The 22,623-nt window shown below is 39.2% G+C and overlaps 1 protein-coding gene across 4 annotated transcripts in view; it reads left to right on the forward strand.

The window, feature by feature from the left end:
* LOC131221053 (cytochrome P450 97B2, chloroplastic) overlaps positions 1–22,368 on the forward strand; it is a 40,101-nt gene extending 17,733 nt beyond the window's left edge. For 2 of the 4 annotated variants that reach the window (XR_009158955.1, XR_009158953.1), the window contains exons 5-16: positions 2,761–2,999; positions 3,967–4,140; positions 14,239–14,286; positions 14,416–14,475; positions 15,206–15,292; positions 15,455–15,543; positions 16,507–16,598; positions 18,706–18,767; positions 20,946–21,095; positions 21,190–21,421; positions 21,701–21,839; positions 21,925–22,368. Coding sequence is in view for 1 of the 4 variants with exons in the window: in XM_058216143.1 (XP_058072126.1) it covers positions 2,761–2,999; positions 3,967–4,140; positions 14,239–14,286; positions 14,416–14,475; positions 15,206–15,292; positions 15,455–15,543; positions 16,507–16,598; positions 18,706–18,767; positions 20,946–21,095; positions 21,190–21,414 (1,226 nt within the window). In the remaining 3 variants the exon portion in view is untranslated. The remainder of the gene's footprint in view (positions 1–2,760; positions 3,000–3,966; positions 4,141–14,238; positions 14,287–14,415; positions 14,476–15,205; positions 15,293–15,454; positions 15,544–16,506; positions 16,599–18,705; positions 18,768–20,945; positions 21,096–21,189; positions 21,422–21,700; positions 21,840–21,924) is intronic. The other 2 variants (XR_009158954.1, XM_058216143.1) reach the window with 2 other exon arrangements.
* The last annotated feature ends 255 nt before the right edge of the window (positions 22,369–22,623 follow it).

The raw sequence follows: 22,623 nt of genomic DNA on the forward strand, positions 1-22,623 counted from the left end.
CCAAGGTTGTTCCTATAGAGAAGTTCAAGTTTTGTGCAACTTGTCTAGGCTTGGCGATGATGTAAAAGGAAGACGGAGTGTGCACGAGAAGCGTAGATGAAGCTATGATGCAAGACAGAGATAAGAAAAGAGGACAAGAAGCTACACATTTGATGATTGAAGATATGGTGAAGATTTTTGTATTTGATGTCTTAAATCAAGTCGGATACAGGGTCCGTCGATGCCATCGATAGTCTATTCGATGTCACCTTCGATGGCATCGAACAGTTCTCGATCCTATCGATATTTTCTGGATTTTCTTCAGTTGGTTGTTGGATTAACTGAGCATTTTGTTGATGGCATCGACCGGCCTTTGATGGCATCGACAGGATTAGTTTGATGCCATCTATAGGCCTTCGATGGCATTGACAAGATTAGTTCGATGGCATCGACAGGATTCTACACAATTTTTACGCAAAATTGCGGATTTGTAGGATTTGTTTCCGATTTTGTATGGGATTCTTTTCAAGGCTATATATATGGGTGTAAACGGGATTGAGATGTATTTCAAGGGTTTCTAAATAGTTCTAGGGTTTCAAAGGGGTGTAGCAAGGGTTAGATTCAAGGTTGTTCAAATCGGATAAACATTCTCTCTTTGTAATTTATGCTTTCATAGTGAATTTTTGTCACTTTGTGCCGTGGTTTTTTTTTTTCCTGAAAGGGTTTTCCACGTTAAATCGTTGTGTTCTCCTTCCTTTTTTGCTTAGTGCTTTTGGATTGCTATCCTAGATTCATCTCCGTGTGGTTTCGCCATTCACCCAACAGGACTTGCATAAATTACTGAAGGCGTTTCCTAATGTTGAGCAAACTTTGATACCAATCTATACATACCCACATGTTCTGTAAGTTTTGTTACTGATCCGAAACTGGAAATAGTAAAAAAGTGACCACTTAGGGAATCAGCCTCCTGTTACTCAAGTTTTGATTTTTATTTTCTTTTAAAATAAAACTCCTGTTTCACAATATTTATACATGGATTACTCATGAACCCTAACCCTAACAACTTGCTAATGATATTAAAAATCTTACTCAGCATGACAACAAACTGACATGCTCTATAATGAACAAACTCTCTACACAATCTCATCCTCATCATCGTGATCTAAACCTTATCCCAATTCCCAACTAGCTAGGTTCGGCTATTCATGTTGGAAGTATTGGCATCAGTTTGACACTGGCTGCCAACATGACACAACCCTCCGGCTTTATACAGGCTGGGGACCAACAATGAGAGCATAGAACTCCCATGGGCGCAATGTAATAGACTATTACATAGGTTGATTACGATCAATGAGTTACTTTCTACACAATCTCAATACCGAGAAATGAGATACAGCTTGTGTATGTGAACGTGAATGTCCACCAACTTGTGCATGTGTGAACAACTGGGTCTACATTGACATTTTCTTCTCTATTTTGTGTTTTATTTAAGTGATGTCTCAAAGGGCTTCATGCAGAGTGGCATTTTCTTGTTGCAGTCATTTCAATGAACCTATTCATTTAGATTTTATTTTTTCATTATTTTTGGGACTTTCTTGGTGGGTTGTATGTGTTTACAGTCCTAGAATTCTTTTCTAGTTGCTACTTTGGTTTTTTGTAGCTAAGTTTTTATGATTATTAGCTATGCAGACATTGTGAATGGGGATGGCTTGCCTGGGCCTGGCTCTAAACTTAAGGTCCAAGGCCTGAGCCCAGGATGGGCCTAGTGCAGTAGGCCCGAGCCTGAAGCTAAAAAGAGACTTGGTCCGGCCTGAAAATTGATAACATCCTTGTTTTCCACTTGAAGGTTCCCAATCTCTCTGTTGATCAAGTGGGGTATGCATGCACAAAGAAATAGACACTTAGAGGAATGAAATCAGTGGTCTACATTCAAGATGCATGAGTTGCCTAATCAAGGATTAGAATGGAATATTTTTAGGATGTAAGACGTACACATGAAGTCAGGTCATGCTAGGTAATACGGGGGCATTTTCACATCGGGCTCGAGTGGGGTGGCCTGTGGGATGCAGGGGCACACTCGGGGTGGGTGGCTCGTGCGAGGTGGGTCCCACCTGTGTGAAGCGGGTGGCTCGTGTGAAGTGGAACCCATGTGAAGTGGGGCCCACGAGGGGGGATCAGCTGGGGTACTAGCCCATGGGATGTGGGGCCTGAGCTATGAGATAAAGGGATTGATTCGCCACTTTCTATTAGTTTGAGCTTTTAGAGCAAGTGGCTAATTGTCCTGCATCAAAGTAGTATCAGAGTGGGAGGTCTCGTGTTTGAGATTCCTCACCGGTGCTCTATGAATTCGAGCTTTTAGAGCAAATGGTTAATGGTCACCCGGCCAATTGCAACCATTAATTGCTATAGAAATATTTCAGGATATCAATGCCTGTTCCAATCAGTTTCATTCCAAAGTTTGAACGCTGCTTTCTTTTGCCCAGGTCTGCACTTGCTTTTTTATTTTAGAGGTTGTGAAGATTCCTATTCATGTGATAAGTTTGTTTAACTGACATTTGTTTCTTATGCGGGTGATAATCATGGATTCTTTGTTTCATAATCCATCCCCATGCCTTACTCTCTAGATGATGTTTTATAATTATATAGAGAATATTCTTTGTTTTTGTTCCTTTTGGTGCTTTCATTCTTGTAAATATAAAATATGCTTCTATAGCTGTTCTTTGTTGGTGGGATTTTTAATGAAATCTAATGCGTTTGCTTTCTGATATTCATCGGTTGCAGTTATTGCTCCTGGATTTCATTCTTTATTCTTGGAAGCTATGGTGAAAATATTTACCAATTGTTCAGAGAGAACAATTTCTAAATTTGAAAAGTTTTTTGAAAAGGAAAGCCCATCTGAAGATAAAACAGTCGAGTTGGACCTTGAAGCAGAGTTTTCAAGTTTGGCACTTGATATTATTGGGCTTGGTGTATTCAACTATGACTTTGGTTCTGTCACTAAAGAATCTCCTGTGATTAAGGTTTGGCTATATGAATCTCTATTTCAAGGTTTCATCGTGTTTCACCTTTCATCGACCAGTCCATGTTGTCAAATAACCACTTGCTCTAAAAGCTCGATCCATTAGAGGATGGTGTATCAATGTATATTGAGGGACTTTAACACGTGATGACACAACTGTTTTTAGGGATTACAAACAATGCAACAACTGACTGGAACTGCCATTTTATAGTGGTAATGGCTGTTATGAAAAGAGAAATGGGAACAAAGAAAAGAAGAAAACATTTGGTCCACAGAAAAATAATTCAGTTTTTTAGTGTAACCAACACTATTTATATTAAGAAAACGAGTTATTGAGAAAATAGCGGCAGTTATATTCAAAATAACAGCTGTTTGAAAGGCAATTTTTCATTAAGGGGGCGTTTGGATGTTAAGTTACTTAAGATAAGCTAATTATGCCATAAGTAGCTTATTTTGGTTTTTTACTTATTAAGCAGATAAGTATGTTTGGTAAACAACATATTTAATAGCAAAAAAAGTAGAAAAGCATGTTTGGCTTCCAACATCATAAGTAATTATCCCTTGAGTCTATTTGGTTGTCCTCACCTCCACCATCCATCATTTGGGGCCAACCTTTGATATGGACCGTTCATTATGTGGGCCCACATCATGCGGGGCCCACCTTGGATGTGGGCCATTCATCATGTGGGGCCCACCTTTGACAAATATTTCTCAGCTTTTAGTAGGCTGAAAGTGGGTGAAGTTTTGTCTATGGTTTTTAGTCTCCGCCGTCTCCAGTCAAATCGCGACTGGCCAAGTCGGGGTGCCGAATCCATGTTTTTGGACCAGTTGTATTGGACTTATCTGAGTCTTAAAACCATGTTTTTGTCTGCTCTGACTATAACTTTCTGTGAATTGATTTGCTTTGGAACTAAATAATACTGACTGCTACAGATCTGTGATTTAACTGTTGTGAAAATATGCTGCAGGCGGTATATGGAACTCTCTTTGAAGCTGAACATAGATCGACTTTCTATATTCCTTACTGGAAACTTCCCTTTGCGAGATGGGTAGTTCCTAGGCAGCGGAAGTTCCACAGTGACCTCAAAGTTATTAATGACTGCCTTGATGGACTCATAAGAAATGCCAAAGAGACAAGGCAGGTGAGAAATAACTTTCAGTTGAGTTCCTTTAAGTTTGAATACGAACTACATGTTGAGATATTTCTTTATTTATATGCCCCAGCCTGATAATCATGCCACTCAACTCACTAGGCAAGTCATAGAATAGGAAAAATAATGTCTGGAAATGTTGAAGTTGGCCCAAAGTCAACAATCAACTGTGTGCGTGACCCACTGATGACTGGACCAACCCAAGTTTTGTTTTGAGGCTGACTTGGATCATGCTTGTGCATGGGGATTTGTACATGGGTAGCCATCATGGATTAGAATATCGGTATCGTATCGGCTGATAAGGTTGTATCGTATCCGTATCGGCTGAAGATGATATATGATCTGGGTCCGTATCGGCCCATTATGAAAAAAGGGTACCATATCATGAAAAAAGGGTACTATATCAGTATTGGTACCGATATTTCATAGGCGTATCGGTTTCAACCGATACGGCTAAAAAGACATTTTGTGTGTGTTTTTCTTCTCCTTTTAATTTCTTTGCAGAGCGGGATTGTTTTAAATGCATTTCCAACCAGATCTAGATCAGATTTGAAGATCGAAAACTTTCTTTCTTTCTTTTCTTTTCTTTTCTTTCTTTCTTTCTTTTTTTCTTTCTTTCTTTTTTTTTTTTTTTTTTTTTTTGTGCATCAAATCGAAGAATCAAAGCTCTCGGGTCTAGTTTTGCAAAATTTTTTTTAAAAAAAGGTAAAAAAAATAATTTTTTACTGTTTTGATTTGGAGTTGCATTGAAACAACAATATAAACTATTTCGATCAGATCTTGGTTGATTTGATCTGGATTTGGGGTGTTTTCTTTCTTTTGTTTTTATTTTTATTTTTATTTAACAAGTATTTTCTAAAAATTTTAGGAAAAAGTTTTCCAATTAATTTTTTTACTGATTTTTGTTATGAGGCTTAAGAAGTATTAGAAGACTATGGATCTACTGATTTGTTGAAGATTTGGGGGTTTTAATTAATTAATTAATTAATTTACATAGGTATTTTCTGAAAATTTTAGAAATAAATTTAAATTAGTCTTTTTTTTTAAAAATTTTTTTATTAATGTTCTTGTTATGATTCTTGAGGGGTATTAGAATATGGATCTATTGATTTGTTAAAGATTTGGGTTTTTTTTTTTTTTTTTTTTTTTTTTTAAAAATAAAAATTTCTCAAGTATTTTCTAAAAAAAATCATAAGAAAGTTTTAAAATTGTTTTTTTAAAAAAATAAAAAATCTTGTCAATGATGCTTGAGGGGTATTAAAAGACTATGGATCTAATGATTTTACACATGCATTGATTAAAAAAATATTTTCTACATTTTTTTTTCTATTTTCGAGTTAATTTTTGGACATTTTTTGTTTTTTAAAATAATTTTAGAAAAATTATATTAATTGATAAATAATCATATTAACAATATATTATATCGATTTTTGACATATATCAACAATTTATACAAAAAAATAAAAAATAAAATTAGCACACCTTAAAGTAGGTCAAATCATCACAACAACATTCTTACCAAAGAATGGTCCGATACAACATTGAATAAATGGCCAAAACACAAAAAAAATGATAAATTCTTGAATATCTTATTATTATTTTCATTTTTCTAATATATTTCCACATTTTTTTGCTTTAAAAAAAATTATGACCAATATAGGCCGATATAGCTTGATACGACTTTGATACTAATATGTGACCCCGTATCGTATCATTTTTTTCGTCAGGCCGATATGGCGACCGATACCGTCATTTAGAACCATGGTAGCTATCTAAGCAAAGCATATCTGCGGCAAGTTTGGGAAACTTGGAGAGTTGCACTGGACTCGATCTGTTGTAAAATTTTGATTCCGAGGCACAACTCACAAGTCAATATATTTTCATATGTGATAAATAAGAATCTATGTATTAATAAATTCTTAGGGCATGTTTGGTTTTCCAATTATAACGGTAAATGGTTGGAAATGGGTAATGATTATTTACTCTTGTATTTGTATGGTGACATCATCAACATTTGACTGCAATGATGAGTTTGCTACCATTGTTTGTTTTACCCATACAACACTATAAAAATGGTAGTTTTATATTGTAAAAATTTAATGATTACAATTTCCCTTACCTGTTTCCTTTATATGTGTATTTGACTCTCGATTTACAAGTCGTAATTCTTATTTAAACATATGCCTTGAAATGATAATGATGACTCATTTATTTTGCATTGAAATTGGAAAACCGAAGAGGCCCTTAAAAGAACAAAATTCTCTTCATTTTTTTTTTCTTCAAAGCAATATTGATGCTTAACCTAGAATCTTATTTGTTTTCTTCTTCTTTTTTTACTTTGTCACTAAGAAAAGAAGCCCTAAAATGATGGGGGAAAATTTCCCAATTCTAGAATTTTCTAGATCTAGAAATCTATGTACTTGGATCTTTTTTCAACTAAGATATACCCAAACGATATTTCTGCATACCTCATCAAAATGTGCGAGAGGTTACATGTGTTGTACATGTACAACTGTAATATATAGATAGTATGTACAACTGTACAATACAACTATACATAATATACATAGCTATATGGATGATTCATGTATGAAACGTAGAAGGGGAAAATAGAGGAGGAGAGATGGGTGTAGATCGTATTCATCCTCTCTTCCTTAATTGTTTATTTATAGAGGATTAGATTAACAATAATTAGAATTGGAGACTAAAAGAGATGAGAAAACAAAAGCAATTAGGAGACCTAAGCCTAATCCTATATATGGTACACTGCAAGTGCATGAGAATCTATGCATACCTTAGGTGTACATGTGATGGGGACATCACGCACACGTGCACACACGCTACCCCCTACGCACTTATGCAAGGAAAAGGAGGGCCCCACCGTTGATCTGGCTCGATGACGATGTCTAGGGAGGGCCTTCTAGTTAGAAGACGAAGTTTTAATTCAAAAGAGTGGGCCCGATAATCAAGAAAAGCCCATCATGGGATCTCATGATCGTGGCCTACTAGTCAGATTAAGTTCATACTTTAGGTTTTGCTTATTTATATTATTTAGAACATCATGAACGCTTTAGATTTCTTTGATTGGTTTTTATTTTAGTTTACTTCATCGCCAAGTAATAGGTTGTGCACATGGCGCGAGTTTTGGGGTATAGGGTTTTGCCTAAAAATATGCACCCCTTGTAGTTCTTTTGATTCATTGAAGTTGAATACAAATTCCTGCGTGGTTTTTCTTCTCTATGAGTTTTTAAGTTGTGGAAAAATTAAAGTGAGTGCGAAGCCCTCCCTTTTCGAAGGGTTAACTACCGTGGTGCGAAACCACGTTTATCCCAATCCGCCCATCCATCTTATTTCATCCATCCCACAACTATCTTCCCGTCAAATCCGTTTGTTTTGCAGCTGTTCGTCCCTCTACAGCCAGTTTTCAGAATCTGGCCCTGCAGGAGGGTTAAAACTTCGACGGAGCACCATGCCCAGACCATAGCTCGGATCAACGTGAGATTTGGAGCTTTTGCAGCCCAAGCTTGGCCGACTAAAGCCAATGAATCCTTTTTTGGATTCGGTCCCCCACCACACGTGCGACCAGCCTCGAGCGCACGTGCGAACGCAACTGGCCCGCTATCCACGCGCAGGAGCTGCCTCAGGTTCAGGGTTTCTTCCTATTTTCCTTTTTTATACCTAATTTCATAAATCCTAACCCTAGATTACATTATCCCTAGTTGATTTGCCCCTTCTCTCACCTTAGGGTTCCTTGAATCGAAATTAGGGAATTCTTTGGATTAGGGGCTGATTACTATGCATGTCTGGCTGAATCCTATATCTCTTTGAGTATCATTTGGCTTATAATTTTTATTGTTCTAGCCCTAGCCTGTGTAGGCCTGGACTCGCATAGATTCCCCTTAATTGAATGTTTGGACTTTCCTATGGGATATGGAATTTGTGTAGTTGTTTCTGAACTAATGTGATCTTAAGCCTGAATTCTTGCACATCATATTTGAATTTCATGTCTTGCATCAAATTTGGTATCAGAGCTTAGGGTTCTTATAGGGGAATACATCACATATTTAGGGTTTAGTTTGTTTGAGTCCTTCATGCATCCAGTTCATCACATATAGTCGTTAGAAGACCATAGTCCCTGATATTAGTTGCTGAAATTTCTGTTAACAGGAAGTTAGCAATTCACATTGCTGTAACTTTCTATTATTCCCTTATTTTGACAACTATGTTGCTGGATTTTAGTAGCACTGTGTAGTTTCCCTCATATAGAGTCTCATAGGATCATTTAATCCTATTTAGTTGCATATAGTCGTCATAGAAAGTCCTTAGGTGGAGTTAGCAAGTGTATACCCATACGTACGGGTCATGGTTTTGGCTTGCACCCTACACTAAACATGGAGCAACTGCTAAAGTCACTAAACAAACTGTCCCAGCAGATCGAGTCTTTGGGTAAGTGATTGGAAAACATATAAACCAATGTTTTGATCAATTTGATGTGCGCATTACCTAACTAAAGGCCTCCGTCGGGACAAACCCCACCATTGGGGTAGATGTTCAATCTGAGGCAAGTGGCCAGGAGGATAGACCAATGAATGGGGTTGGCCAAGGAATCAGTTATGGGCGTGTACCCATGCACCCACACCATGAGGGACATCAAGACCACTATTTTGAGGGGTACAACATGTGCGGCCTTGGGGCTGGGGAGAGTGCACCGGAGGCTAGTGTAGAGTTACCCACTGAGGCCATTCTAGTAGTGGCTGAGTTTCGTGATGTCTGTCCCGATGATCTACCGGATGAGTCTCCCCCTAGGAAGGATATAGAACACACCAAAACATGAGACACCGTAATACCTACAGCCAAGTTTGTGTTTAATAGTTTTGTCGATAGGTCCACAGGTCTCAGTCCTTATGAAGTCGTTACTGGTTATAAACCTGAGAAACATATTGATATCGTCCCTATGTTTCTGTCCCGTAGGCCGTTAGAGCCTGCTGAGTCTTTTGCACATCACATTCATTCATGGCATCAAGAAATCATGTAGAAGATCATTACTAGTAATGAACATTACAAATTTTCTGCAGACCAACATGAACGTTTCAAAGAATTCAATATTGGGGATTTAGTGATGGTCCACATCAGGCCTGAGCGGTATCCTCCGGAGGCCGTTCGTAAGTTACACGCGCGTAGCGCTGGACCCTTCAAAATTATAAAACGAAACGGTCTCAATGCCTATGAGGTAGATCTTCAACCTTTCATGAGAATTAGTTCCGCATTCAATGTGGAGGATTTAGTTACTTTTCAGGGGACCACTAATACTTTGTCTGGCCCTTCGCCTACTCATCTTGATTCCCTAGATTTATCCCTTGATCCATGGCCCCCTCCCGACCCCATCTTCCCAACTTATACCTCCCATACCTACCATTTTTAACCCATTTTTCCAACCTCTATGTTCCATACTTACCCGTCTCGATCTATTTTTCCAGCCTCTACGTCTCATACCTATCCGTCCCGACCCTAGCCTCTACCTCTCATACCTACTCTTCCCGATTTTTCTTTCCAGTCTTTACCTCTCATACCTAACCTTCACACACCCAAAGAGGAAATAGAGGATATCCTGGACCATTAAATAGTTTCAACGTCGGACGGTAAGTTTTAGAAGTACCTGATTATATGGAAATCACGCCTAACTTCAGACAGCACGTGGTTCACTGAGGAGGAGCTTCAGAGACTTGATCCCGACATCCTGGAGCAGTTCAGGAGTTTTATTTCATCAGTTGCGAAATCTTCGCAGCCGGGGAGAATTGATGGGGACATCACGCACACGCACGCCACCTCCTACGCACACACACAAAGAAAAGGATAGCCCCACCGTCGATCTGGCCCGATGACGACGTCCAGGGAGGGCCTCCTAGTTAGAAGACGAAATTTTGATTCAAAAGAGTGGGCCCGATAGTCAAGAAAAGTCCATCATGGGATCTCATGATCGTGGCCTACTAGTCAGATTAAGTTCATACTTTAGGTTTTGCTTATTTATATTATTTAGAATATCATGAACGTTTTAGATTTCTTTAATTGATTTTTATTTTAGTTTACTTCATCGCCAAGTAATAGGTTGCGCACATGGCGCGAGTTTTGGGATATAAGATTTTCCCTATAAATAGGCACCCCTTGCAGTTCTTTTGATTTATTGAAGTTGAATAAAAATTCCTGCGTGGTTTTTCTGCTCTCTGAGTTTCTGAGTTGTGGAAAAATTAAAATGGGTGCGAAGCCCTCCTTTTTTGAAGGGTTAACTACCGTGGTGCGAAGCCACGTTTATCCCAATCCGCCCATCCATCTTATTTCATCCATCCCATAACTATCTTCGCGTCAAATCTGTTTGTTTTGCAGCTGTTCATCCCTCTACAGCCAGTTTTTAGAATCTGGCCCTACAGGAGGGTTGAAACTTCGACGGAACACCATGCCCAGACCATAGCTCGGATCAACGTGAGATTTGGAGGTTTTGCAGCCCAAGTCTGGCCGACCAAGGCCGAGGAATCCTTTTTTGGATTCGGTCCCCCACCACACGTGCGACCAGCCTCGAGCGCACGTGCGGACGCACCTGGCCCGCTGTCCACGCGCAGGAGTTGCCTCAAGTTTAGGGTTTCTTCCTATTTTCCTCTTTTATACCTAATTTCATAAATCCCAATCTTAGATTCCATTATCCTTAGTTGATTTGCCCCTTATCTCTTCCTAGGGTTCCTTGAATCGAAATTAGGGAATTCCTTGGATTAAGGGCTGATTACTATGCATGTGTGGGTGAATTCTATTTCCCTTTGAGTATCGTTTGGCTTATAATTTTTATTGTTCCAGCCTTAGCCTGTGTAGGCCTGGACCCACATAGATTCCCCTTAATTGAATGTTTGGACTTTCACATGGGATATGGAATTTGTGTAGTTGTTTTTGAACTAATGTGATCTTAAGCCTGAATTCTTGCACATCATATTTGAATTTCATGTCCTGCATCAACATGAGTCCATATGCACTAACACTCCCCTTTAAGCTGGCGCATGGATATCATTCATGTCGGGTTTTATATTGATGGTCTTAAGGTACAATGCTGATGTGGCTTTGGTAAAGATATTTGCTTATTGTTCTTTTAAACGAACAAAGGGTGTATGTGGAAGCTTAGTGGTTAATTTTTCTCGAATGAAGCTTGGGGGCCAATTTTTCTCGTGAAGTGACAATCGACTTTAATGTCCTTTGTGCGTTCATGGAAGACCGCGTTGGATGCAATATGGATGGCCACTTGATTATCGCAATGTATTGGAATTGGAGAAGATGTTGTGAATCACATATCTTGAAGGACGGCTTTCACGCATGGTAGTTCACAAGTTGTATGGGATATTTCATGATATTCGGGCCTCAATTGAGGAGCAAGCAATAATAGATTGCTTCTTACTTTTCCAAGCAACTAGATTTCATCCTACGAACGTGCAATACCTTGTAGTGAAGTGTTGATCAAAGGAGCCAACCCAACCGGCATCGCAAAAACCACCGATTTTCAAATGACCATGATTTGATTAGAGAAGACCATGACTAGTTTTAGCTTTTAAGTAACAAAGGATTTGATAGACTGTTTCAAGATGATGTTGACAAGGTTGTTGCATAAACTAGCTTACAATTCCAACAACATAAGAGATGTTTGAATGAGTAAAGCTAAGATAAATTAGACGACCCACTAGTCGACGGTAAGTGCTTGGATTATCAACTTTGTTTGATTTCTCTTATGCAGCGTATGCTTTACTTCAATAGGTATGTGATGCAGGACCAATGCATGAACTCAAATAATGTTAGAGATCAATCAACAAATTTAAATTAATTAATGAAAACTACAAATCTTGCTAACATCATCACAAATATCAATATTCTAAAAGAAAAACATGAATAGTTTAAGCCTAAGTTGCCAAGCATCATCGTACATGACCATTAAGCATGAGGAATTGGGATCTAATGGATGTAGAAACATCCAAATAGCATAGGGTTAGGTCTATTGTAAAGGGGAAGGTCTAATACTACCTAGGGTTTACTAGATTTGGGTGTGTATGAAGCTAGGGTTAGGAAAGTTTGGGGAAAAGGTGAGATTAAGGTTAAAGTGATGAATTGAATAAAGGGATTAAGAGATTTAGGTATTAGGAGGTGGGAATTAAGGTTTCGGATGTAGGAAAATTAGAGATTTCAGGTTAATTGAAGGATTTGAAGATTTAAGGTTTGTGAATTTGGGGGAAATTGTAAGATTTGGGATTTTAGGGCTAGGTTAGTGTTTTGGACAAGGGAAGATAGGGTTTTGGAGAGAAGGTTCAAAGATGCAAGGGGGAATAGATATGTGGTAGTACGGACCAGCCCGTGGGCTCGCACGTGTGGCCGTACGGTCACATGTGTGGGGTCCGGTCGGCTAGGGTTTGGTTCGTAACCTTGGAATTTTGAGGGAAAGGATAAGGAAGAAGAAAGGAAGGTGTTGGGATATGTTTTGGATGGTTTGGGACGGAGAACTAAAGAGATTTCAACAAAATACCTTGCAAAGAAGAACTCAAGGGGATAGATGAGAACCTTATGCTCTTATTGAAAGGTTTTAGATGTTTAATTGAAGTTTTTTAATTGTTATTATTATTATTATTATTATTTTGTTTTGACCGTTAAAAATGTTTTTATCTAAGTTGATAGATATCTGATGGTTAAGACCTTGTGGTCAATCTCTTAGGCTTGGGTCTTTTGCTAAGGTTGGATGCCATGGTTAATGGGGGGATTTTGGTCAATAGGGTTACTTGGATACGTAGGATTACAGACTTTTGATGATATAGGGCATTATCAAAGTTTGTAGGGGTGAGGAACACTATAACAAGTGTATCCCTTTGGAACCTAATGTCTCCTTATAAATAGCTCCAAAGAGGAGAGCAAGAGAGCGCTTTGGATGTCCAACCCTTGGACGTTTGGAGTGAGAGAGAGAAAAGAGAGAAGAAAAGAAGAAGAGAGAGAACATCACTCTCATCCCGTGGACAAGTCTCATGCGTGCATGCCCAGCCCTATAGTTAGTGTGAACAGTGGCTCTCCACTCTCCTCTTTGTTGGGATAGATTGGGGATAGATTTCCTACATTGGAGAAGTGACATTGGTTCTAGGGACACTTCTTTTTTTGGAGGTAAAATCTTGACCATTGGTTTATGGTTTTTGGAATTTGATTGTATCTAGATAGGGATCCCATGCTCTAATTCTAGAATCTGGATTTTTCAAAAGCTTTATGCCGCCGCGTCTTTCTAAAATTGACAACAGTTACTACTTTGCCAATGCAGCAACATAGATAACATCCAAGAATTATGCACGGTGGATATTAGACATCATCATTATCATCATCATCATCATCTAAGCCTTATCCCAACTAACTGGGGTAAGCTACACAAATCCTGTTCTGCCATTCCACTCATCAAGGACCATTTCCTTAGTTAACCATAGGTCATCAAGTCTCTTCTTACCACCTCCACCCACATCCTTTTGAGCCTACCCCTTTCCCTTTTAGATATTGGAAATAATTCTTGTATATCCCCAAATGTTAATATTTTCTAGTAATTGAGGACTTCACATGTATTTGTATTTATATTACATCCAAATCTAGCATCCTTGGGCCTTATGTTTGTCCAAGTAGGGTCCTGATTCTGTTATCCAGATTGATATAATGGAGTTCATATGGGTGGCCCATGCACTTAAATATTTCCCAGATAGGAAGATCTCTTTGCCATCCAACTTTAGATGGTTGCTTTAGTATCGTTATTAAGCGTCTATTTTCTGGTTTCCAATTGAAGGTTTAGGATTGTCAGATTAGGGAGATTTCTGGGGTATGTCCCATCAGGGTGGGGCCCATTAGATCAGCGGTCTGGATTTCCTTACTGTAGGCCCAACTGTTACATGCTATAGGCTTGAGGAGACTACTCATATTCGTTCATTAAGGGTCGTATAATTCTTCATTTCAAAAACAGTCTAATCACAGCGTTTTTGAGCTTTTTATGATACAGCATATAATGGCACTCATATCCTCATATGCATGCTGTTCTTTATCCTATGGCAGGAAACTGATGTCGAGAAACTTCAACAAAGAGATTATGAAAATCTAAAGGTTGGTTTATATAGGAATTCTTATTAGACTCTCCTTGCTAAATTAACATTTTTATAATTTTATTTTCAAGCTCATGTTGAGTGAAAACTATGTGAAATTTGGCACTGAATGCATGGATTAAGTTTGCAGGATGCAAGTTTATTGCGGTTTCTAGTCGATATGCGGGGTGCTGATGCTGATGACCGTCAGGTGAATTTTGCACTGTAAAGCATCATTCCTTTAGATTACAGATTATGACTACCTTCTCAATTCGTGTTGCAGAAATCTAACCTGAGTACAGGGCACTAATTTCCATATCTGGTGCATGCTCTCAAATTGGATGGGGCACAAACTTCCTTTATCCAGACCATTCATTGGGTTGTCTCCACCAGGGATCAGCCAAGAAAATTCTGACTGTTCTGATGATCCTAGCAATCCAGTTTATGAACAGTGGATATTTTCGCATTTGGCATAATTGTCCACTTGTACGCTGGTTTTAAGAATCTGATGAGTCTTAAATGACTTGGATTCAGTAGCACCTGATCTGGTTCAATACCATGAGTCGCCCCCTGAGTCATCCCTGACTTGGGTGAATTGGGCCGTTTCAGTCCAGACTCTGGTGAGTCCTGACACAACTCTGGACTGAATGAGTTGATCTGAGTTGCTGGGTCCATTAACTGTGATCTTTAGGACACGCTCGTACAGTCTGGGTAGTCTAATCAGTCTTTATTTTTAATTTTCTTAAAGCTGTTTCCATTACATGGTGGGAGCCACAAGGTAAATGGTGCAGATCATGGACCATCATACCGCCTGCTCAATTTGAGTGTTGTGCACCAGATAGGAAATTGACACTCTCTACTCCTGTTATATTTTCTAACTTCATTGTGTGATGGCATGAAGTAATAGCTTCTGATAACAAAAGAATGTGATGTCTTTTCAGCTTAGGGATGACTTGATGACTATGCTTATTGCTGGACATGAAACAACTGCAGCTGTTCTAACATGGGCCATTTTTCTACTCGCCCAAGTATGCATCAACACGGCTGTTAAAATTTTTTGAATGAGCTTCTGATAAATTCTCAGACAGACCAAACCTTTTGTCTTGCATTGTATCAATTTCAATGAGTGTATTTCCCTTTTGAAGAAATGCTCTCCGATCAAAATTTTATTTTGAATGATTGTGATGCAGAATCCATCTAAAATGAGAAAAGCTCAAGCAGAGATTGATTCTGTACTTGGTCAGGGGAGGACAACGTTCGAATGTCTCAAGAAATTGGAGTATGTCACTCAAGCCACTATGTTCTGAAATGTTATGTTATGAAGTATATGATAGAGTCATTTCTGAACTTGCAATATGAGGCAAATATTCGACGCTCTGCCAGGATTACCAGCGTTTTCACTTGGGTCTGCTCTCCTTGCAGGCGGGGCCTGCCTTTTGTTGATCCATGATCAGTACATTCATCTAGCTGGATTCATCTTGGATGGTCTATGTTTCACAAAAACCCATTAGACAGTTCCACCCATCTGATAATTCACCTGCGAATGGCCAGTTTAAAGAAATACAATCTGGAGTCTATAGGAGAGGCAGATAGTCCACTGATCAGATGGCTAGAATTGTTCAATGGAGAAATTTTAGGTCCATTGCCTATTCATGGTGGATAGTCTGAATCCCCAAAATGGCGCTGCCTAAAATCACTGGTATTTTGAGCGTAAAAATCTCAAAGGCTTGGCCAAGAGGAAAATCACTGGTATTAGTTTCCATACCTTTTAGGACTCGAGGATTGTGCTTTCAGACCTCAATGTCACTGTTTCACAATTAAAGAATCCACATTGTAAAGATGCTTAGTTTTCATAAATCCAGTCATAAAAAAAATAAATTTGTACCTTTAATGGTCCAATGGCATCAAGATCAGAATGTTTTAAGCTGGAAGTAATTTTTTCATTATGAACATCTGTGATTAGAAGGAAACCTGTACGCATAATAATGTGACATGTCACATATGGTTCTTTCAAGAAACTATTCATACCAACTGTCATCTAAACGTCTTTTCTTAGATTTTAAATAAGTAAACAGTATCCTTTGAACAAATCTTATGCCTTTTCTTTTGGCTATAACCAGCTTGTGTGTGTGTGTGTGTGTGTGTGTGTGTGTGAGAGAGAGAGAGAGAGAGAGAGAGAGAGAGAGAGAGAGAGAGAGAGAGAGTTCCAGTGGTATGAAATTGTATTTCTTTGTATTTTCAGGTACATTCGGCTTATTGTCGTTGAAGCCCTTCGTCTATATCCTCAGCCCCCACTACTCATTAGACGTACTCTTAAGCCGGATAGATTGCCAGGTATTCATTATCCCCATTTATGCCTTGTGGAAAATACTTAATTTCTAGTGAGCTGATCATAAGGGCCTAGGTTTGAGGAAGATGTTCATGTTGAATGTTGAATAGTAATGTCAAATAATATAAATAAATAAATAAATAAAAATGGCAAATGATATAAATAAATAAAGTTACAGCTAACCCGTTCATGAATTCCTAGGAAATTTGTGCAAGATCCATAAGATTCATTGGAAATTTTAAGTTTGTGCAATCATATATAATCACAGCAGTATTGTTAAAGTGGGCATGCTCTGGTAGTACCAGGCAGATGTGGGACCCATATGATGTATGCACACCATCCAACCCATCTATCAGCTGTGTCACCTCAGAAAACCTGGATGGCCCAAAACTCTGCCCGATATGGCTACATCAAAGGGACCAAGCTGTGAGGGAACACCCACCCTTGAATTTCACAAGGGCCCACCTGAGTTGCAAAACATCCTGAATTCTGGTCTGACCCTTCATCTAGACTGGATGAAGAGTCTGAACAGACTTGATTATATCTTACACAATTTGGTAGGTACCCACACTAATCAACGGTGGGCATTCGCTCCCAGTATATTCCCTGTGCTGTGGTCCATCTGAGTTTTGGTTCAGGCTGATTTTTGGACTATGAAGGTTTTCTGTGGTGACGCATCTTATGGACGGGTTGGATTGTGTGAATCCATCACTGGGCCCCACATCTACCTGGTGCCACTGAAGCCCACTCGTAAAAGCTACCGAGGCAAAAAAAAATAGTTGCAGTGCTGTAGAAGATTGCTACTTACTGTGGAATACCAGAAAGATTATTAGTGATTAGATACAATGGAAAAACTTATACAGATTGAACTTGATTGCTGAGTCTCTTATTTATACAAACGACCCTACTTCCACGACAAATCAATTCAAGAGCTGATGTACTGCTTTCCAGAGAAATAAGAAGCAAGAAGAGGAGAAGAATGATTGGCTTTTGCTGTGTATAAAAACAAAGGTCATGGAAGAATTCAAAGATGGGAAAAGGGCATCCAAATGGACATATGGTATGAGTTAAGTAATGTCAGTGTATTGAATACAGTGCATTAAGCACAATTAGCGGTGCTTAACAGATGCAAGAACTTTGCTAAAAGAAAAATTCTTGTCGTAAAAACTGCTAACAATGAAATTTAAATAATTTTGTGATTAAAAGTAATATTCACTAACTCACAGGAGCTCAAGCGAAAATTCCTGCCATACTCCTTACTGAAAGTAGGAGAAAAACCTCTAGAATGGATCCAGGACCTTACTGGCACCATTGTAATCTTATGGTGATGCCAGGCAGATGTGAGGCCCACACGGTGAATGTATCAGATCCAGCCTCTCCACCAGATGGATCCCCTAGGGTTACCCTGTGGTCCCAAAAGTCATCTCTATCCAAAACTCCTGTGGGCCACAGAGCGGGAAACAAGTTGTAAGGGGACGCACACCCTTGATTCTCACCAGGGCTCGTCCAAGTTTGGGAACAGCCTGATTTTTGTTCTGAGCCTTCACGATTCTGTATAAACAACACGGTGGCCCCCTATGTAAATTAGGAGGGGGTATCTCCTCTCAACTTGTTCCATGCAGCCCACTTATGTTTTCATTTAAGCTGATTTTTTGGGACCTGGGGGTAACGTGAGGTGATCACATCTGATGAATGGGTCGGATGTCGTGAATACATCTTCTGGTTCCCACTTCTGCCCGGTACCACCATAGCTTATGGTGGTACCAGTGCCACCAGAGCACACCCCCTCTTATAAAGGAAGAGGAAGTTCACCTACCTAGCCAATGTGGGACTAAACAAAAACACCCACTTTACTATTTTGAGAATGTTAAAATATCAACCTTTCTCTCCAAAAACAGTACGTGGAGAAAACAATATGGGTCCGGTTTCAAGCTAGAGCGTATCTGTTTTGAAATTGTATTTTGTGGATAGATGAAGAATTGCCTCGCTATTAGTTGTATTTGTGTTTCCGGTTTCATCTTTCATGCAGTGAACATTTCATTCTTACTGTTTTTTTTTTTTTTTTTTCCTTCATTCTTACTGTATTTGAATCGAGCCTGAGTGTCCTTGCAGGAGGATACAATGGCAGTGAAGATGGATATGCAATTCCTGCGGGCACTGACATCTTTATTTCTGTGAGTAGAATGCTTTGTTCAGTTTGCTTGGTGCCACACAGGTGGATACACACACAGGCATGCCAGTGCGACACATGTGTGTGACTGAGCTTTCTATGTGGTTGGCCATAATGGTTAGATCTTCCACCTCAAAATTCAGGCTTTTCACTCCTCAGATTGGCCACAAGGTACAAAGTAAACTAATGGTTAAGGGCCTGTTTATTTTCCAATTTTCAATAAAATGCAAGGTAAATGAGCCATTATTACCATTTCTAGGTGTTTTCTTTAGTAAGGAATTATGGCTTGTAGATAAAGAGTTAAATACACTTGTGAAAGGAGGTTAAGTAAAATGTAATCATTACATTTTTACCTTACAAAACCACCATTTTTTAGGGTAATTTCAAGGTGAAACAAACAATGTAACGAAATCATCATTACAGTCAAATGCATGGGATATGACAACCAAATTAGAAAAGTAAATAATCATGACCCATTTACAACCATTTACGGTTGTAATTGGAAAATCAAACGGGCCCTAAAGCAAATTTTCTAGCTGTCCATTTATTTTGTATGCTGTGGCCCACCTGAGGACTAACATTGCCTGATTTTTTATTTTTTTTGGGGGGTGGGGGAGATCTCCAATGCCTGCTGGAGAAGTGCCTTTCTTGTCTAGTCAGAGCTTTCAAGTGCACCAGGAGAGCTCAAAATCGCAAGGGGCCAATCAACACCATGGCAAGCGATGTGGCCTCCTTTTCCTCAGCTTCAGGTGCTGTTTTGTCTTCCAAACAAGCTTCTCAGGATGCCATAGCTCCAGCAAACTGACCTCGTTAGGAAAGGAAATTCAAGCATCTAAAGGGACCTTCAAATAAAGAAGTTGTCTTCACAAATGACATGAGAACATTCGACCATGCTGTTGAATCGAAAGCAATGGCATGTATGGGACCAGACATGTGACACTACAGCTGTTTCAACACGTGTCATTACTGCCTGCAGCTTCAAGCTCTCCCCATGACATCAACTGACCCAAGCCTACACGCGGAGGTCGGAGAAGCAGCCTTGACGCCGAGCCTGCCAGCTACAGAGATAAGAGATTCCCCTGCCCCGCCAGCTATCCCTGAGCCTGCCTTTGAGCCTCCACGAACACCCCAAACCTACAACATATCATCTTTCGCCCTTGTCTGAGATAGTACATGTGGCCAGCATGTGGCCCTCTCGTCAGGCCTCATCCCATCTGTCAAACAACTGTGCTGAGATGCCACCACCAAGCCGCTCTCCAGGCCATGCATCGCATCTGCAACTAGCATGATGGTTGGTCAATGGAAGTGATGGAATCGTTTAGAGCCTGGGTACTCATGGTGGGTTTACATCTAAATCTTTCTGCCCAGCCATGACAGCCCAGCAAGTTATCAGCACCCATGTGGCATTGTTGGGAAGAGCTGTCTGTCCTATGGTTAGTTGTTTGATTGGAGATTGATGGCATACAAAATTCTAACTCTCAATCATCTGCAAAGCTGGCAACATAGGCTCATGAACATGCTCTTTATGTGCAAATGTTACTAGTAATCACTAATCAGTGAATTGTTTGTTGCATCATTGCAGTTGGGCATGAAGGATATGCCGTCATTTCCCACACTTAGTTAATGTCAAGAGTTTATTTATGGCGAAATCTATCTAGAGTCAGTCAGGGCAGCATTCTGGTTGTGTTGCACTGAGTTGGTCTGAAACTTTAGTGTACATGATTCCAGTGCAACTCGGCAAATACGAATGACTTGCACAATGAATATTGTGAGTACAAACAGTACATATGAATCAAGCTGACATGGGAAAAGTTAAAACAAGACATGGGCATATATGTATCCAATTTGGCTGAGTCCCTACCTTTTTTTTTTTGAACCAGCCCTCGGAATCTTATCTAGGGCCCCTACAGATTTGACTTAGATGAGTGAACTTGGTGTTGGACAATATAAATTTGAACTGTCTAAAAGGGATGGAGAGTATACTAAATGCTGAAGCTTATATTATTTTGTCCATTGGTTTGAAATTTTGACTGTGTTTATACATGCATCATGTTCATACCGTTAGTGTGCCTATATCATCTACTCATAATACTGTTTATTTAGTTTGGTGTCTCTACCAACTGTTAATCCTTCTAAAGTTTCTATTTGGTAATTCTCTTACAAATTCCATCTACATCTCTAGGTATACAACCTTCACAGATCTCCATATTTTTGGGACCGTCCTCATGAATTTGAACCAGAGAGGTTCTTAGTGTCCAAAGAAAGTGATGGAATCAAAGGATGGTCCGGTTTTGATCCATCCCGAAGTCCTGGGGCAATGTACCCAAACGAGGTAACCTGCTTTAGTGTCTTTTCCAAAATTTTCATTCATATACTAAGATAAATGTCTGGGGTCCTAGTATTATTCCTAATGAATGTCTTATCAGATTATCTCGGATTTTGCTTTTCTACCATTTGGTGGGGGCCCACGTAAGTGTGTGGGGGACCAATTTGCTCTAATGGAATCAACTGTGGCATTGGCCATGTTACTACAAAAGTTCGATGTGGAGTTGAAGGGGTCTCCGGATTCAGTGGAACTTGTTACAGGAGCAACGATCCATACAAAAAATGGTCTATGGTGCAAACTAAGAAAACGGCCTTCACCAAACTAAAAAAGAGGTATGCTTCTGCAGTTGAATTGTATGATCCTTGGCCCAAGGATATTTAGTGTCCAAGCAATGACTTTGTACAAGTGGGTTGTATGGTTTGGTTTGTTGATCCAAACATTGATCGGATGGAACCCAACATGGATAGAATATGCCTAAAAATCTTCCGTGATGGGTCTACACTGACCAAGTTCATTCGCTTGCAACTGTAGTACAGTAAAGAAAGGTTACAATGTTGGATAAAAGTCCAAAAGCTGGTGGTTAAGATCCTTTAATCTGGATGATTTTTCAGGCACGGTCCATCTATGATCAGTCCAATCAAATGAACGGTCTGGGTCAGCAGAGCATGGGCCCCAGCTGTACGTATTCATGTCTAGAGGACATGCATATCCTAGCTTATGGTGTACTCAAGACCTTCAGATTTATGCAAGGTATTGTTGAGACCCCATGCTTATTCTGATATTGTGCACAAAAAATTTGTTGAAATTGACTTTGAGTTGAATTTGTGTGTGATAGGTATCAAGGATCTTCAAGGTGATTACAGCTGCGTATATCATAAACAGGTGGACTTAGCTGAACGGTCTTACCGACCACTGATGCTAAAGAATCCTTCAATTGAAAGGTATGTGAGAGGAAGATTTTCACTCGAAAAAAAAAATGTGGTCTTTTCCTTGGGAGATTCAATCTAATCATTTTGGGTCTCTAAACAATAAGTTATACTCTTTAAATGCAATCTTTGGGAGGGTATGTGAATTGTCATATTAATTCTTTTTTGGTAGACTATTTTCAAAATGGTTGCATCCTACATGACTTGGTCATGGACATTCGACAATGTAGAACACTGTCACAAGGTGTTAGATGTGGGACCTTGGAAAACCTGACATGTCAACATGTCCATATAGATGTGTACCAATGTTTTAAATAGCGTGCAGTGTATATACTGTTCAGTTTAGCCCTCTATTGCATATAGCATAAGCTACGTTCCATGTAGCGTGGTCTACACAACACTTTTATTTTATTTTGAACTAAAACAATAGAAAAAATTGATAAATAATAAAATAAATATAAAAATAACAAAAAGGGAATTTTACAAATTAGTACCTCATTAATATGGTATTTACATCCCGGTACCCTTTTTTAATTAATTTTTCATTAAGCTTCCTCATCAAGTTATTGTCAAACGGGCACCTTCCATTAGAGAACTAACGCCCATCA

The sequence above is a fragment of the Magnolia sinica genome, chromosome 12 (assembly GCF_029962835.1).
Source record: "Magnolia sinica isolate HGM2019 chromosome 12, MsV1, whole genome shotgun sequence".
NCBI classification, from domain to species: Eukaryota; Viridiplantae; Streptophyta; class Magnoliopsida; order Magnoliales; family Magnoliaceae; genus Magnolia; species Magnolia sinica.